This window comes from Atractosteus spatula, chromosome 2 (assembly GCF_055471065.1).
Source record: "Atractosteus spatula isolate fAtrSpa1 chromosome 2, fAtrSpa1.hap1, whole genome shotgun sequence".
NCBI classification, from domain to species: domain Eukaryota; kingdom Metazoa; phylum Chordata; class Actinopteri; order Semionotiformes; family Lepisosteidae; genus Atractosteus; species Atractosteus spatula.
The window spans coordinates 32,120,383-32,137,745 of record NC_142707.1 but is presented as its reverse complement, the minus strand read 5'-3'; the positions used below and the strand labels follow the sequence as shown (position 1 = coordinate 32,137,745).

The 17,363-nt window shown below is 38.9% G+C and overlaps 2 protein-coding genes across 2 annotated transcripts in view; both read left to right on the top strand.

Moving 5' to 3' along the window:
* Positions 1–264: 264 nt before the first annotated feature.
* Positions 265–3,530, top strand: gtf2h5 (general transcription factor IIH, polypeptide 5). Its single transcript, XM_088939821.1, has 3 exons — positions 265–370; positions 1,071–1,150; positions 1,838–3,530. The coding sequence occupies exons 2-3, from the start codon at positions 1,116–1,118 to the stop codon at positions 2,016–2,018; spliced, it is 216 nt and encodes a 71-aa protein (XP_088795947.1). The 5' UTR covers positions 265–370; positions 1,071–1,115; the 3' UTR covers positions 2,019–3,530.
* A 1,602-nt stretch (positions 3,531–5,132) lies between these two features.
* The window catches only part of tulp4a (TUB like protein 4a), a 64,698-nt gene continuing 52,467 nt past the window's right edge, over positions 5,133–17,363 (top strand). The window contains exons 1-3 of the mRNA XM_088908437.1: positions 5,133–5,148; positions 6,386–6,553; positions 6,688–7,943. Of these exons, the coding sequence (XP_088764563.1) occupies positions 7,692–7,943 (252 nt within the window). The 5' untranslated portion in view covers positions 5,133–5,148; positions 6,386–6,553; positions 6,688–7,691. The remainder of the gene's footprint in view (positions 5,149–6,385; positions 6,554–6,687; positions 7,944–17,363) is intronic.

Below are 17,363 nucleotides of genomic sequence, written 5' to 3'. Positions count from 1 at the left end.
CCTGAGGTTTATCCGGAGAATGTCAATATGTCATATGGCATTGTTAATGTGGAGAGATAAAGACAATTTTAAAAAGAGAAACATTAAATATTTCTTTAGAAGATAAAAGCTTGAGACTACCTCTTGAAACAGAAGAATTTAACAAAGTTGCTTTTCTTATGCAAATCCAGGCAAAACGGTCATGACAATTTCAATGGGTTGTGTACTGCGCCTTTAAATGCAGTCTATCTTGTCCTGTTTAGCTTTCCGTCCACATGTCCTGAACCACAATGCTTTTCGCATGGTTGTTTTTTAAGTAACCGGCTGCTGTTACATTAGCAAAGGCACGGGTATACTGCTTTGAAATTTAGAGCTTTGTAGCTCTACAGAGGTGAGTTTTCACTTATTCACCCTCTGGATATTTTAAAAAAAAAGTATTTAAGGGACTTTAGTACAGTTTATCGTTTAGCATTTCTGCTTAGCACGCCTTTAGGACTGTATATTTTTGTATTATAATTAAAGAAATAATCCAGCTCCGGTGAAGCTTTTACGGTCCTTTTATGAAACTTGACTGTCTAACAACCTTTACACGTAGCTATACAGCAGCTCATTGTGCTCTTAAGCATGTCTAGTAGTAGTATTTCAGTCTAATACTGTACATTAGTATTGGTAGTAAAACCCACACAAATAGGTTGTTCAATAGTAATGATGGTGTTTTTAATGGCGTTCATCTAAATGCTGTTTATAATTAATTCCTCTGATACAACAATTACCATGTCTGTATGTGTTATAAATGTCGAACTGAATGCATGTATTACTATTACAATGCATAAGTGTGTGTGAGAGAGGAGTTTATTCGCCGTATGTACATTGGGATTCGTTTTCGCTCGGTTTTCTCGGGACGAGTACAGTACAAAAGACAACATTTTCACATAATGTGCACAGTTCTTCTCAATATAGTAAATAATTAAATGGCAGTACAACAAAGCACAGTAATATACAACGGCAGTACAGAACAATGAACACGATGTAATTATTTCATATCATTGATACTGTAGAGTTGTCATGGTTTTCAACTTACCTTTCTCTAGGTACATATCACAAGTCTCTGAGGTGGGACAGCTACAAGTAGAAACATGGTGAATGTTATGAAAGGAGTTCTTGTTGAATGGTATGTATATCAAAAGCACTTAACTGTATTTCAAAAATATCCCTGTGCCTTTGCTTCCTTATTTGTAAAGGAAAATTTAAAGAGTTTAAAACACTTTGCTTTTTATATTATTTATGTGGCTAAAATTTGGTTTTTATTGATGTAGTCATTCTCAAGATACTTTAGTGTTCAACTTAAGGAGGCTATGCTCGGGATATTTAATGAGGTAGTAGGATAAATAATTGTAATGCTTTTAGTAAAACCATTTTTAAAAGAAACGAGGTTAAGTGAGGTGGTGCATTTGCAGTTAATGGGTCTCCAATAATTTTGCTTCAGATTGTAGTATTGTGTAATAATGATATAGGCTAATTGTCATTAAATGTGCATTGGGCAACTTTTACTGTTTGAAATTTACTCATGAAATCCAGGCATTTCTCATTTCTATTCTGAGCTCCATGTTAACTGCAGTTGCTAAAAAGGTTTGTGTGTAGTGACAATTTAAACATACAATAATTAGAAAATGTCCAAGATTGTAAAATCATATTACTAATGTTTTCAACTATTAATCTATAATATTTTAGGAGAAGAAAACTAAACACAGGTAACCTAAAATTTTCAAAGAAAGCTAGTACTTTTACAGAGTCACTCTGTATGTTGTCAGATTCCTGCATTTTTTAAAATGTTGTATTTATATTTTTTTTAATGTAGTGATCCTGCCATGAAGCAGTTTCTTTTGTATTTGGATGAAACTTCTGCTCTGGGGAAGAAATTCATCATTCAAGACCTGGATGACACGCACGTCTTCATTTTAGCAGAAGTAGTTCAAATCCTACAGGAGAGAGTGGGAGAGTTAATGGACCAGAACTCGTTTCCTATTACTCAGAAATAAAGCAACATGGAGATGTAAATGGAAGACCATGTTCAGCACAAACAACTTACACCCTTGTTTTATTAAGTGTACCTGTATAACAGAGTGTGCCCTGTACAATGTGTCCACATTATAATATGAACTTTTGTATTTTTTTCATTGTACAACTCATATGGATTATAAAGGTATACCTCAGATATTGTAAAAGTGACATTTTAAATATTTGAGGATGGTAAAATTTTATTACAGGAATAAAGAAAAATTCCTTGATTGCTGTAATGGAGGAAGCATTGTCCCACATATTTTGGGGTTCAGTTAATGTTTATATGTTCAAGGGCTTTCAGTTTTCTTAGCAATGCATTAAAGGACAACTGTGCATTATTTAGTTGGTTCTCAATGAATTCACATTTTTATTTACTACATGGCAAAATGTGTGCCCAGCTATTAAGAATCACGGGATTAGAATTTATAGTTTTTAAAGTAAAAATGTCATATATTGAAAAATTGAGAAGACCACAACCAGTTGCACTGAATCTGCAAATGTTCTTGAACATGTTGCAAGCTTGGTTAGTAGTTTTCTTAACAGTGCATTAAAGACAACTCTTCTGTTATGTAGTTGATTTATAATTAATTTACTGCAATCAGATGTGGGATTGCTTAAATTATGGTATGGGTGATAATGAAAATGCATTTGAAAATGACTAAATCAATATCTAAAACATGAATAATATTTATTTCTTCTTTCGTCATTTGTGGTGAAAATATCCTAGGTACTGTATTTAACAAATACTGATTATAGTAGTTGATCATGAACATCCACCATTATTGTATCTGGATGGCTGGGGAATCAGTGTAATCTGCTGTTCTGATAAAAGAAAACTTGATGCTTTTGTGAAAAAAAAAATGTTTATTTTATATTAACTGGAGAAATGTTGACTAGGTCCACAAACATTTAAACATTCTAGAAAAGGTAATATTTTTTTCAGGTAGTTTAATTTTGTAATATGACAATATTGACAAATACTTCACTAGATTCCATAACTAGGATAAAACCTACATCTTCATCTCCTGTAGTTCTGGATTCTTTTTGCTAGACATTATTTTATTTCCATAGCTGTGTTGGGCTGTAAATTACATGCATGTGCTCTGGTGCACCGTGTGTGTCATGAGGAACCAGGAGATTCTTTCCCATGAACAATTTTGATGGATCTGATGAGGTTTCCAGCATACAACTCCTTTCAGTGCATACCAGCATCAGGGCATACACAGTAGGTGCAAGATGAAGGCATTTTTTTATAGTTGTACTAGTTGTAAGTTTGCTAGAACAATATAGAACCACTAGCATACCTTAATATCAGAGCAGTAAAACTGGAACACTTTAATTTTTATTTGATTATCTCTTAATGGTGTTTGGAAGTCATAAGTCCCCATTACCTGTAAAGCGCTTTGAGTGGAGTGTCCAGAAAAGCGCTATATAAGTGTAAGCAATTATTATTATTATTATTATTATTATTAATATATATCCTTAAAATGTATTACAAAGTACCTTAACTGTCATTTAATCTTAAATTTTGATACTTATTCTCTGCATGATAAAATGTGTCCCTGACTATTAAGAATTACAAAACTAGAATTTCATTTTTATTTTAAAGTAAAATTTACATACATTGAAAAGTTGAGAAGGCCACAGTTACACTAAATCTATGAAAATTGTTGAACATCTTGCATATTTGAAAATGTGCTGTGTGCTGACTTTTCTGCATTAACTGTTATTGTGATGTAGTGGTCAGCATTGCTATCTCACAGTGCTGGGGCCCTAGGTTCAATTCCTGGGGTGCTATCTACATGGAGTTTGCATGTTCTCACTGTGTTTCCATTGGTTTCCTCTAGGTGTCCTGGTTTCCTCCCACAGTCCAAAGACATGCTTATAGGTCAATTTACCAGCAGCCATATCACCCTGTAACTCACAACTGCCAGCCCACTGAAGCTAAGCAGGTGTGAGCCTGGTCAGTACCTGGATGGGAGACCTCCTGAGAAAAACTAAGGGTGCTGCTAGAAGAGGTGTTAGAGGGACCAGTAGGGGGTGCTCACCCTGTGGTCTGTTTGGGTCCTAATGCCTCAGTATAGTGACGGGGACACTATGCTGTGAAAAGGTGCTGTCTTTCAGATGAGATGTAAAACTGCGGTCCTAACTCTGTGGAAATCCCGGGGCATTTCTTGAAAAGAATAGGGGTGGTACCTTGGTGTCCACCAAATTTCCTATTGGCCTTTACCAATCACAGCCTCCTAATTATCCCCATCTATGAATTGGCTTCATCACTCCGCTCTCCTCCCCACTGATAGCTGGTGTGTGGTGAGCATTCTGGTGCACTATGGCTGCACACTGGGGGTGGTGGAGGGGAGTCCCTATTACCTGTAAAGCGCTTTGAGTAGAGTGTCCAGAAAAGCGCTATATAAGTGTAAGGAATTATTAATTAGCGAATGTGAAAATTGGCCCTGTTGTGAGTATGTTTGTGTCCATGTGTGCCCTGCAATGGACTGGGGTCCTGTCCAGTATGTATCCTGCCTTGCACCTGTTGCTTGCCAGGACAGGTTCCAGCTCCCCAACTGCTACTGTATGTATTGGATAAAGTGGTTAGACAATGGATGGGTGATACTACAATAAAAGACAAAAAAGTCTGAATATTGATTCCCATAATAAATGATGAGAATAATGAATATAACAACTCGGAATGCCGAGACTGTGAAATAGCAGTAGGTGTGCAAAATGTCACTTCTAGGAGAGTTTAGAGACACAGTACTAGCATATTTATAGTCATAAACTACAGAAACCTACTTCTTGGTTTTGATTTAACAAAACAAATATTTTAGATATTGCATAACAGTAGTAAGTACGACAAAATTTCGACATCACTTGCAAAAAAGCCAACATGAAAAAAGAATCACAATAACTGAAGAAAATTCTAAAACACTTCATTGAAAGAAGATGGGAGTCTTCAATCAAATTGAGATGCACTCTCCGCGCGTTGCTGTGCTCGAAGCCTCGATGGTGCAGACAGGACTGGGGGGGGGATGGGATGGCAACCCGAGTCATGTGACAATCACGTGACACTGGAGTGGGGCCCAGCAGAGTGGCACCAACACACAAGAGGTAAGATAGGTTGATTGTTACATGCAGAAATCCCCAGAAATATTTGCAAAAAAAGTAATGTTTGCACGATTTTATTTGGCCTACAGTATTATTTATGTCATTTTAGATTTAACGTGAGCGTGACTTTTCTGATGATTTACAAAATATCGTGTAATGACGCGAAAATAGAAAATCGGGGCTGTCTGTAATTCACATATCCATTGTGTGCGAAATGAAGGACTGTGGCAGCTACTATTGATGTATGTAATTCAATCGACTTTTTGTTTGCATGTTTATTGTTAGTATTAGTGTCGATTTCATTTTTCAATGGTGTGGAATGAATTGGAACAAGAGCTGTACGGGCTGTCGAATCAGGTTTTATTACAGGTGTGTTCTGGGTTTCTGTATTACTGAATTGTTGTGAATTAATGTTATACAATGTTTTCATGAAATTAAGAAAATTGATTAAGTTTTGCTGTTTGTGAGTCTAGCGTGAAATTAGACATGTGCATGTATAACGGGTTATGTACCAGATTTACAGGATATGTCTTTTATGAGGGCTGTCTGCCCGCTTTTGGTCTCAGAAAACCCTTATGGTTTGCTAGAAAATATTAGTGTTTTTTATTTCATGTGAGGACTGCAGTGTTATAGAGCCTTTTGAACTTTCTGAATTTAACAATTTTGTTGCTGTCTTCTCTAGCATTCGTTGCGGATTTATTTTTGGGGACGAGAAAAGACTTTTCATAACCGCATTTATCTCAAAACGCGTGGTATTCAATTTGTGTTATGTTTTGTTAAACATGATCCAGTACGTAAGCGTGACTTACCTGATAGCTCTTTCTCGAGGATGCAGTGTTATGTTACTTTTGATTATTGTGTTTCCCCACTCGCATTCATTATGGGCAAGATGTCGAAATTGGGTGTTTACTTTATCATTGTGAGCTGCCTATAATTTGGTGCGTTAAAAAATCGATACCATCGATATATAATCGATAAACCTGAAACAAAAGGGCTAAATGGCTGGACAGTTGTGGTAGATGTGGTTTATGTTTTAGGTTATAAATATGATATACCACTATGCAATACAAAATATATGACTAGATGTAAACATGCTTAAAATTATTGCATTGCATGGTATGAAGATTTGTTCCAACGTCGACGTTTGTCAATGTATCTTCATTAAGCTTAAACAGCGGGGCATAAGCTGTTCTGGCTCCAGTCCACGGAGACCTTAACTTACGCTCTTCTCTTGTCATAGAGACCCTTGGCTGTTCCCGGGGATTCCCGACTCTGATTGGCGGCTGGCGCGGTGACGCAATGACGTTGCCGGGAGAAGGGACGCTCCTGCGGATGGCCAGTTGATACAGAATTGGGAGACGCGTAGATCACGCAGCTCCACAGGGGAGCAATCGTGCTGTCTGGAGAGGTGACACGCTTGTCCCAAATTCGGCTACATACGGTTTCCTTTAAACGCCGAAATCATTCTGGAACCTGAAGGCTGTTCTCACCTCGCCAAATCGCTTAAGTTTAAACGAACTTGTGTCTTTTTTTTTTTGGAAGCTTATCCTGGCTTTCGCGAAGACTCAACGGCACTTGGTTATATAGCGCGCTGGAAGTGTTGAGATGCTGTTTCCTGTGATGCGAGAAAGGAAATCTGGGGGACAGTTTGAAGAGCAGGATGATGGCACACGTCAGGTCGAGAAAGTGAAGATCCTTCAAGCTTCTCCTGTATAGGATGTACAGAGCTGACATCTGGCTGGCTTAATTTATCGACCGTGTCACATTGACGTTTTCGAGCGAACTTGAAGCTGAGATCCCGGAACGGCGCCGCCGCAGAGGTGCAGCTGGACCCGAGTCGCTCACATCCCGACCTGCAGTGTGGATGCGGGCTGTCTGGATCTAGCGTGACCGAGGGAGACCAGCTGTAAACTTCTTATAAACGAGGGATTAAAAAAAAAATCGAAACACTTGCTCGCTCATTTAAATGAAAAACATTGGTTTAGTTTTATACTAGATATTTGACTCTGCAGAATTGTTGAGTGTTGAATTTCCTTGAAACGGGACCGTCTATGACGTCTGTGATCCGTGGTTAAAAATTAACAACTATACGTGAAATTGCAAGTATCCACCACAAAGAGCTCCGTAGTTTGCGTGCCTTTTTTATTTATGCAATTTTAGTAGTCGAATGTCCTTTAAGATAAAGCATTTTTTGTGTTTTAATCTTCAAAGGATACTCAGGCGCTTTTGAACTTTTAAAAGGGTGCGTGTTGCAGGAGGCACGAGGTTGGTCTTGCTTTAGACAAACCTTTGCTTTTGCGGAAAAGTTAGGTTGCCTCGCTGAAATCCAAATTCTCTCAGATAATTCTGTCCTTCGTCCTCGGAAGAATTTCACCTTTTTACTATGCATTGGCTCCCTTCGCTTAGTATTGATGCAGCTCCCCTCTTCAAAAGCACTTAAAGAGTCGTCGCCAGTCATCCTAGCGCTACTCCTCTGAAGGGAGCATCCGAAGCGAAAAGCCGGCCGCCAGCACGATCCCTGTCCGAGGTGCTGCCCGCCAGGAGCGATGTTTGCGGCAGTGGAACATGGTCCCGTCCTCTGCAGCGACTCCAACGTCTTGTGTCTGTCCTGGAAGGGCCGGGTGCCCAAGAGCGAGAAGGAGAAGCCGGTGTGCCGGAGGCGATACTACGAGGAAGGGTGGCTCGCAACAGGCAACGGCAGAGGTGTGGTTGGAGTGACCTTCACCTCCAGTCACTGCAGGCGGGACAGGAGCACCCCGCAGAGAATTAACTTCAATTTAAGAGGACACAACAGCGAGGTGAGTCAACCTGATATTTACCGAGTGTAGTTAAGACTCGGCAGTTGCATTGTGCTACGCTTTGCCTTCTCCTTGAAATAAGTACAGTTATTTTCAGATGATTACAGTTCAGTAGTGCATTGCCTGTTTTTTTGGAGGGGAGAAATAAAAAAAAAACTAACACTTGCCTTTAGGTGAATTGCTGAAGACGCCTCTCATTGCATTCAGTATCTTACACTTTTCTTTTGAAAATTGACGAAGTTTTCACCTGTCAATATGCACTAATAATAGAAATTGCCAATTTGAAATTGATAGTTTAAATGTCAGTTTTTACTTTTATGTTTGTATCACACTAGTGCACATTAGTAAACTCAATTCAATTTATTTTTATTTTCAATGTATTTAATTCAATTTTTATTTTTATATAGCACCTTTCACAACAAGGTTGCCCCAAGGCGCTTAAACGTACTAATGTAAAGAAATGTATAATGAATAATTTAATCATGACTTTCAAAATTAATTTCTCAAAGGCCCATTGTCTTCTGGTTTTTGTTTCAACCCTAGTAGTCAAACAATGTACATTATTTTCTTAAGCTTTTTAAAAATTGGTTGCTCAAAACATTTACATCCTTAAATGTACAGGTGTCTACAAAACACACCAGAGTCTGGTTGGAAACTAATAGCTGGTCTAATTATTAAACTACAGAATTAAGCTGTGTACCTGAGTCCATGTGGAAAATACTCAGATTCATTGGAATTAAAGTTTTAAAACGTTCATTGAGACGTGTGAAAATGGTAGCTGTAGAGCTAACACTCCACTGATCCCAGTTTTGAGGATATTAAATCTATGAGGATAGCTGCTCATCTGACATCTGAATCGCCACGTAAGCATTTCAAAACCAAAACTGAAATGTTGCATGCAGATTGGTTTAGTCATCTGTTAAAAGAACCATATTGTAAGATGCTAAAAAGTGAAAATAACACTTTCCTATTTTGGGCTTGTCTACGGAAAGTATGGGGATCGTGATAAAAAAGGCTGCCGTGTTGTTGAAGTGTGTTTCTTGTGAGAGGTCATTAACTCTGCCTCATTAATTTAAAAAAAATGAATTCAAGAAAGGTCATAGAATAGGAATAACCCCCTTTTTACAAGCTACTTAGTTGACAAGATTGAACAATAAAAGTAACCAAAAATGGCAAAGGTGTGGCAATACCCTTTTAAAAATTCCTTTTTTACAATGATTTTTATTGCATTTTACATCAACAAAAGTACATGCTGTATAATTTACATGTCCTGTAACATTACCTTCATATGTAAATTGTTGATAGGGTGTTTTGCTGTAAATGGGGAATGCATTAAACAAAAGAAAAAAGAGAATTTCTAATCCCCTTCTCATGGCCCTCCCAAATCATCCCTCAAAAAGAAGGACAACTCCAGGAAAGAGACACAGGAGACACCAAAAGCACCAATAGCAACATATTAATTGTACTAAACAATCTCTAGGAAGCAAAAACAAACAAACAGAAGGCCAGTCCTCACTATCATCTGATTAGCCAATTAGTGAGAGATTGGGGTCTAGGGTGTAGAAGGGAGACCCAAAGTAGACCAGAAATGCTTGCCAAGCTTTAAAAACGTAATAGTTTACCTGCTAAGTGTGTCTCATTTTCATACTTTTATTGTGAAACTGGTATGTGACACAGATATATTGGAAATAAAAAGTAAAATTACACAGCAATGACCAGTAGAGAGGGATCAGTTCTGACTTCCCCTAGAACATGTTAAAAAGACTTCATTGATGTAGCTGATCTTACTGGCTATAGGTGTTGATCATTGTGAAGCCTGCTTATTTCCCCTGGTAAATTGCAGTGTCAAGCAAAATCCACAAAAATGCTTACCCCAAGTTATAGTTTGTGAAATGGAAGATCAAGTATGAAACGAAGCCAGGTGTTTGAATCCGGAGCTTTCAGTGGAGGGCAGAAAGCTCTGTAGTTCTCCAAACATTATAGGGATATAGCCCATGACTGAATGTTAGCACCTGGTTTGATGCAGCAGAGTCACACTTGGAAAATACATTAATCCAAATACTTTGATTTGGTGAGAGGTACGATGAAGTCTGGTTTTCCAAGTACTATTGTTGAGACAAAGTTGTAGGTCTGCTCATCAACTTCAGGAACAGTTGGACTGGCCAGATCATGTAGAAAGATGAGAGCTGTTTGCACTGCAAACCTGTTCTGTGTGTTGTTCCAAAGGGGGGTCTTGTTGGTTTGATTGGAAGATAGAATACTGGTCTCTGTTCTTTGCATGGATTCTCTTTTGTAGCCAGAAATAAAAAAAAAAGTGAGCAGCCAATAGTACTGTTTTAGCCCTAGGGCAAATTACCTGCATGTGAGGATTATAACAATTTATATATTTCTTATTTATTCATGTATTTCGTTTGCTGACAGTCTTGAGTCTAAAACAACTGTTTTTCAATGCAGCCGAAAACAACATAAATGCATATTTGCATTTGGACATTTGTCAAAATGCAAAGGAGACATCTTACAAAACCGATTTTACTCGTCTGAAGGCCCACAGTTTATTTGTCTTTTGCAAGAGGTTTTAGCTGTGCAATTATTTAGCTCATTTTTCAGTACTTTCATTATAAAGCCTTTTTGTGGGCTTATTAAATTAGATGGTAAAGTGGGTAGATAGTAGCTCAGCTGCAACCTGAACGTTGCATAAATTCTGGTCACACCTAAGCAGTTTAAAAAAGGAGTATCTCTTCAACTTTTGAAGGAACAAGCACTTAAAGATCACTTGGGAATTGACTGTTGGACCCTCCCCACACCCCAACCACACTGCGGTCTTAAAGTAGTGATACTTCTTGTACCTGAATTTGACAGAATATCTCCCTTGCTACCTGTACTGAAGCTACTGGCATTGGAAATATGTATATATATTATACAATTAATTTTAATTATAGTGCACTTTTCATAGGTTAATCTCAAAGTACAGTACAATAAAATTGAATATATGTAACAACATTAACAGGATAAAATCAGACAACATAAAGTACAGAACAATACAAGAAATAAAAAATCAAAATCAATACTACAGCAGGATAAAACCAGGTTTCACCAATGGCTTTCTTGTACATATTTATTTTTACTCTTGATTTAAATGCATCCTGATGACTTAATTTCATGGGGCAAGTTATTGCAGAGACAGAGAACAGCTATATCACCTTATAACTCACAACTGGCAGCCCGTTGAAGCTAAGCAGAGATGAGCCTTGCCAGATGGGAGACCTCCTGGAAAAAACTAAGGTTGCTGCTTGAAGAGGTATTAGAGGGGTCAGTAGGGGGCGCTCACCCTGTGGTCTGTGTGGGTCCTAATGCCCCAGTGACTGAGACACTATACTGTAAAAAGTTGCCGTCCTTCGGATGAGTCATGAAACCAAGGTCCTGACTTTCTTTGGTCATTAAAAATCCCATGGCGATTCTCGAAAAGAGGAGGGATGTTACCCCGGTGTCCTGGCCAAATTTCCCATCGGCCTTTACCAATCATGGCCTCCTTATAATCCCCATTCATGAAATGGCTTCTTCACTCTGTTCGCCTCCCCACTGATAGCTGATGTATAGTGAGCGTATTGGGTACTATGGTTACTGTTGCATCATCCAGGTGGATAATAGTTAATAATCACTATTATTGTTAGAACAAAAAGCACAGTCTCCCACAGAAGACAGATTAGTCTTTGGAATGCAGAGTTCGAATTGCGAGGTTGACCTGGAGTTGGAACAGTCCTTTGAGATAGGAAGGGGCAGTTCCACGAATACATTTAAAAATCAACAACAAAATCTTCTGAAATTCATAGGCAGCCAGTGCAGGGATGCCAACTCAGATGTAAAGTGATATTTTGCAGTGATTGTGAAGGAGACACGAGAGGGTGAAAACACATCTCTTCTGCATTTAGTGTAAATATTTGGACTTGATTCATAGCAAAATATTGTAATGAATTTGGGTTTCGGTACGGAATGGAGCAGGCATGGGACTCAGGGAATAGGGTTGAACACATTTATTAACTTGAACTTGAACCGGGAAAGGTACACACACAAGGACAGAGGTTACAGCGCTGCACCTTCACTAACACACACACACACGAAGGGAAGAGACTGTCTCCCAGCCTCCACCCTACTATATACAGTCCCGTAGTCCCGCCCCCAGGCGCTGTTCTCAGCCCGCCTTGCGTGCCCATGCTAAAGCACCCCACGTGGCGCTACAATATAATCTCACATATAACAGTATTAATGTAATATATGCAAACTGAAAAGTTTGTAATGGGAAATTACCTGAATTTTAACATTGAAAGACCCAGCATGAGGTTAGAAATGGGCAGCTGTTGGACATATCAGTGCTGTTTGATAGTAGCTAATTCAAGTATCTCATCCGGCCATTTCTTGAAAGAAGGGCTTGGCTTCTGCTCCACGACTGAGTTGCTTGTGCCAGACTCCCACAAATCTTTGTTTAAAGAAGTGCCTCCTGTTCTCAGTTTTAAATGCTCTTCTGCGTAGATTTCATTTGTGTCCTCGAAATTAAATATAGTTTAATTCCATTTGACCTCCTAGCTAGAAAGCAGAAGTTTCTGCATTTCTGCAATTTCACGCAGTAGAGCAAGAAAAATATTTAATTTTACATTTTGTTTTGGATGAAGAGATGTATGAGATCGCCTTTTTAGAACTTTATTCAGCACATCCTACTCTGTTTAGCGTAGATCATATTTTTGGTTGTCTTATTTTTAAAATGGGGATATAGCTGTTGATTTAATATTTCTGCTTGAGTTACAGATTGAAATACTGTATATTTCTCAATCTGGTTTGGTATCATTGAATTGCAATCCTGTGACTTAAAATGGGTCACATCAGAAATTTGCTTCATATCCCGAAAGAATAAGTTGTGAGATGGTTAAATAGAGGTTCTAAGGAAAGGAAGCACAGCAGACAAGTGACCTGGATTTGATGCACATATATATATTTAGTGGTGCTTCTTTTCTATGGGCATTATTCTGCCGAAATACTGTGGCACTGTATGCCATTGTCTGCTGTCTTGTAGCTTGTATTCATTGTATTCATTTGTATCCAAGATGTGTTTTGTCATGGGAGTAAATACTTCCTAGAAGACCTTCTGTAGTGTAATATATTAAATGCCTAAGTTATCCAAAAGATATAATATGGAAACTCCCCCCCTGAACCCTCTTTCTGATAGTAGTTCAGGTGTGTAGCTGCCTCAGCATGCGTAGGCTGCAAAGGAACAAGTAATAGGTTTATTCCATGCTGAAAAAAAGAAGAAAGAAAACACAACGTTTCGGCCGTGGAGCCTTCTTCAGGTGTGAGAGCTCTTTCTGACAGTGTCAGGCTGTTGGGGGCATTTCAAGTGTGTCCTGCAGGTCCACTGAATTTGAGTATCTGCTTAAACCTGCCGAAAGGAGACTCATTGCTGACTTATTCAGGAGGCCTCTTTGACTTTTCAGCCGCAGTCACGAAACGAGCGCCTCCAGGCAGTTGTCACGGCTCTGCTCTGAGATTCGGCATGCCAAGCCGCCAGTGATCACTGGGTTCCCATCTGCTCAGTGCTGGGCTTGGAGTTGTTCTGCTGGCATTCCCTCTCTTACAGGTCTGCATATTGTAATGCGAATGGCCTTGTTTCTGAAAGCTTTGGGGGTCACAGCAAAGTGAAACGTTTTGTAGAGATAATTTAGCAGGTTTGTTTCCCGTGATGGGTTGTCACTTTTATGCATAGCTGATGATAATGGTGACAGGGTTCCTGCCATCATCCAAGAAGAAACTGACTCTTAACAGAAAAAGAGTCCAAAGAGACCTTTAACAGGGTTGAAGTGTGGGGCTCCTCCGAGGTGAAGAATTGAATTAAGCCCGATAGCACTATATAAATCTGAACTTTTTTATCCCTTTACACACTTTTGGATAGTGTTTTTAAAAGCTTCTTGAATCCATCCGTTTTCTAACTGCTTCACCCAACTGGCTGAGAAGCCAGTCAATCTGCCAGTACTTCCTTCGACCAGGGAAGGAAACCAGAGCACCTGGAGGAAACCCATGCAAACGTGGGGAGAACATACAGTCTCCACACCCACAGAACTCCAGGTTCAGAATCGAACCCAGGGCCCCAGTGCTGTGAGGCAGCAATGCTAACCAGTTTGCCACCGTGTTTCTTTATCCTTTATTCCTTTCTATGAATTATCAGCATAAAGTCAGTTTTAACTACTTATTTGGCATGCCACAAATTAGCATCATTTTCACTGTTTTTCATGGTGAGACAACAGCATAAGCTACCAGTGAGAACAGAGTACGACTAACAGGTCTGTTGTGCCCTCCGTTTCTTTTCTACATCTTAAATAGTTCAGCTGGAGCCACCTGTTACTGTATAATGTAGAAAGAATTCAAGAAGGTGCTGGAGAAATCTTCATAATGAAGCTGTTATTTTCACGATGGAGGAGCGCACGAGCCTGGCAGGGTGATGCCTGCTTCTCGGCATGTTGTTTCCAAACCCCGTGGATCAGAGTAAGCCCTGCTGTTCGTGTGCTCAGTCCTCCTGTGGAACTGTCTGTCGCAGGCAAGGTGTCTGTGTTCTGAGAGGATTCAGCCTGAGAGGGATTTGAAAACAAATGAGTAACGTATACGTCACCTTGTAGGGAAAGGCAGTTCCTCAAAATATTTCCTTGCCACCCAATGTTTATTAACTTGAAAGAATTAATTTCTTTAATATATTGAGAGACTATACAGTTTGTGTATTGTAAAAACGCTGTGTACCTCTAGATATCAGTTGTGTAGTCAAAGTTTTTCCTCTGTTTTTTGTTTGCTGGTTTTGTTGTTTGTTACCTGCTCATTTTCTTTGCCAATCTCTGAATTTCCTTTGACACCACCATTATGGATTTTGTGCCTATTAATTCTGGCTATTAGCATTTTAAGTAATTAATTAGTCAGCACTCTAAGTAATTGACTAATCTGCTTGATTAAAGTGTTCAAAACTGACATTTGCAAAGCAAAAACAGTACATATGCTCAAAAGGCCTTGCCTGTCTATTTTAATTTGCCAACTTAAGATAATTAAAAGATATCTAATTTGGTCAAGTGGACTTTACTAATCTGCAGTGCTGTACTGTCAGTCAGGAAAGCCAAATGAGTTATTTAAAATACCCACTCATTTCTATTCATTTTACTGTACAATGCTTTTATTTTAGTCTGTTTTAATTAGCTTTAATGTAATTAGATGGATAGACTTCTTGCATCAGAAACTTTTTTTTCCCTTCATGTCTATCTGCTTTTTTTATCATGCAGTATGCTGAACAGAGCTTTGGAACATTAAATTAACTGAGCGGAAAGAAATGGTAGAATACTCTGCACCAAATCAGTGCACTAAAATGACACTGAAACTTGCTTATTTAAGTCATAGCGTGACCTGACCAATCCGTTATTTTATTTTTCTGGCAAGATATCCTGGCTAGGAAAACTTGCTTAAATTATTGTGCAAAATTTAACAGCTGTTTTAAGTTTATTATAATGTTTAATATTTTTATCTTACTGTTTGCAAAGGGCGTTTTTCCGATATCTTTGAATTTGTAGCATTTTACTGCATCCATGCAAAACCCTGCACTTGTCTACTATAACTGTGTTTTTCCAGGTGTTTGCCTAGTCTTGAATTTTTTTTGGATTGGTTTTGAATTTCATTTTTTTTACTAATCCTCCTAATCTGGGGTCATCCGCAAACCTGACTACTTTACTAACTGTACCATATAATTTATATAAATTAGGAAGAGCAATGGTCCTTTTACAGACCCCAGTGGAACTCCACTAATTACATAACTTGGGTTGTAATGTGGATTCTTGTTACCTAAATATTCAGTTTCAGAAATGGAAGCACCTCAATAAAGAAATATTTCAATGCTAAAACTAGGGATTCAGAGAAAAACTTTGGAATACCTGAAGTACAATTTTGTTGCATTAAAATTACATTTTAAACTTAAAGCACCATCTTAACATGAGTGAAGGCAATGTTCTTATCCAAATATTTTCACTGAGCGGTATATAAACGGACAGTTCAGACCGATGCTTTTTGCCTAATGAGTGAAATAGTTCAGTTCATTTAATTGCTTATGAAACACGACTATCGTAAGCACAAACAACTTCAACTCCTGTACAGGCTTCTCTCTCCAACCACGTCCCTCCAAAACCCCGATCAAATACTTAAGTATACTGGGAAATAGGCAATAAGGTTCCGACGGTTTCCCTCCTGTGCTACATGTTTTTTTTGTGAAGTGGCCATACAAACCTTGGATTATTGTACTGTGCATTCCACTTTGTCTTTAAGAGGACCAGCAGTGTGTCTGTTTATGCTATATGTAACAGGTCTCTCTTGTGCAGTTACTGCCCTGGCCCTTCTGAAGTCAAGAATACATGTCTTCCAGTGCTGGGCGACTGGTTACTATGTGGGATGTTATTTAAAATATGTCATTCTCTGTGTCTATGTTCCTCTTGACTCCACCACCTTCGTCCTCTGCTCTTTAAAGAATTTTGGTCTCATTTCAGATTGCTCTCTCTCTCTCTTAATCCCATCACATTTCTACTCTGGGCCGCCAGACCTGTCGTTTCTTTCTGGACATTTCTGCCACTGTTTCTTCAGAATACTACTGCTTGCCCGCTTTTCCCAGTCTCACGACGCGCTCTTACTCCTGTCCCTCCGTTGGCTTGCTGTAGCTGCATGCACCCATTTCTAGATCGTTCTAACTTGCCCGCTACCCCCTCCTGACATCCCTGCTCCTCCACCAGACTGTCCCTAATCTTTAGGGCCCTTTCATGCTAATTCCTGGTTCTCCAGTGTAAAAATGATCTACTCAGTCCCTGTCCACCTTTCTGCTTCTCTTCAAGACTCTCGCTTTTTCAAGAACGTTGACTGCCAATTGGTGCTGCGCTCTGTTCAGTGGCTTTCCTTCCTAGCTTGGATCGTTGATTCCTTCCACATTGCTCACCACCGAAGGGATGTTTTCAATGTTTTCTATGGCACTTCCAGCATATGTCTGCCCCACTTTCATGTTTCCTGATTTCCTGTTACTTGCATTTTTACTGTCTTTTGGATGATGCTTTGCTTGTACTTTGTTTTATGGTATGTTTTGTTAGCAACACTAGATAATGCCTGTTAAGAAAATGTTAAGTACAGTATGTCCCTTGGGCTATAAGGAATAGAAAAGACCTGTGACTCTTGATTTACTCATTGTTAACCTCTGACTGTGTTTGTGTGTCAGTACGATAGTTAATTTTAGACAGTCTCCATGTTTGCAGTGTCACCTTTCTGTTAGCTGGTTCGCAATTGCTAGGCCTTACTTGCTAGGCATTACAGTGAAGCTCTCTGATTAGTCATTTTCTCCTTCATTTGTTTAAAACTGACAATTGTAATTTA

Bases quoted from the DNA above. Each gene is read 5' to 3' on its own strand.
- gtf2h5 (XM_088939821.1), top strand. From the start codon at position 1,116: ATGGTGAATGTTATGAAAGGAGTTCTTGTTGAATG. The intron at 1,151-1,837 runs GTATGTATATCA...TTTTTAATGTAG, and splicing joins AAAGGAGTTCTTGTTGAATG to TGATCCTGCCATGAAGCAGT.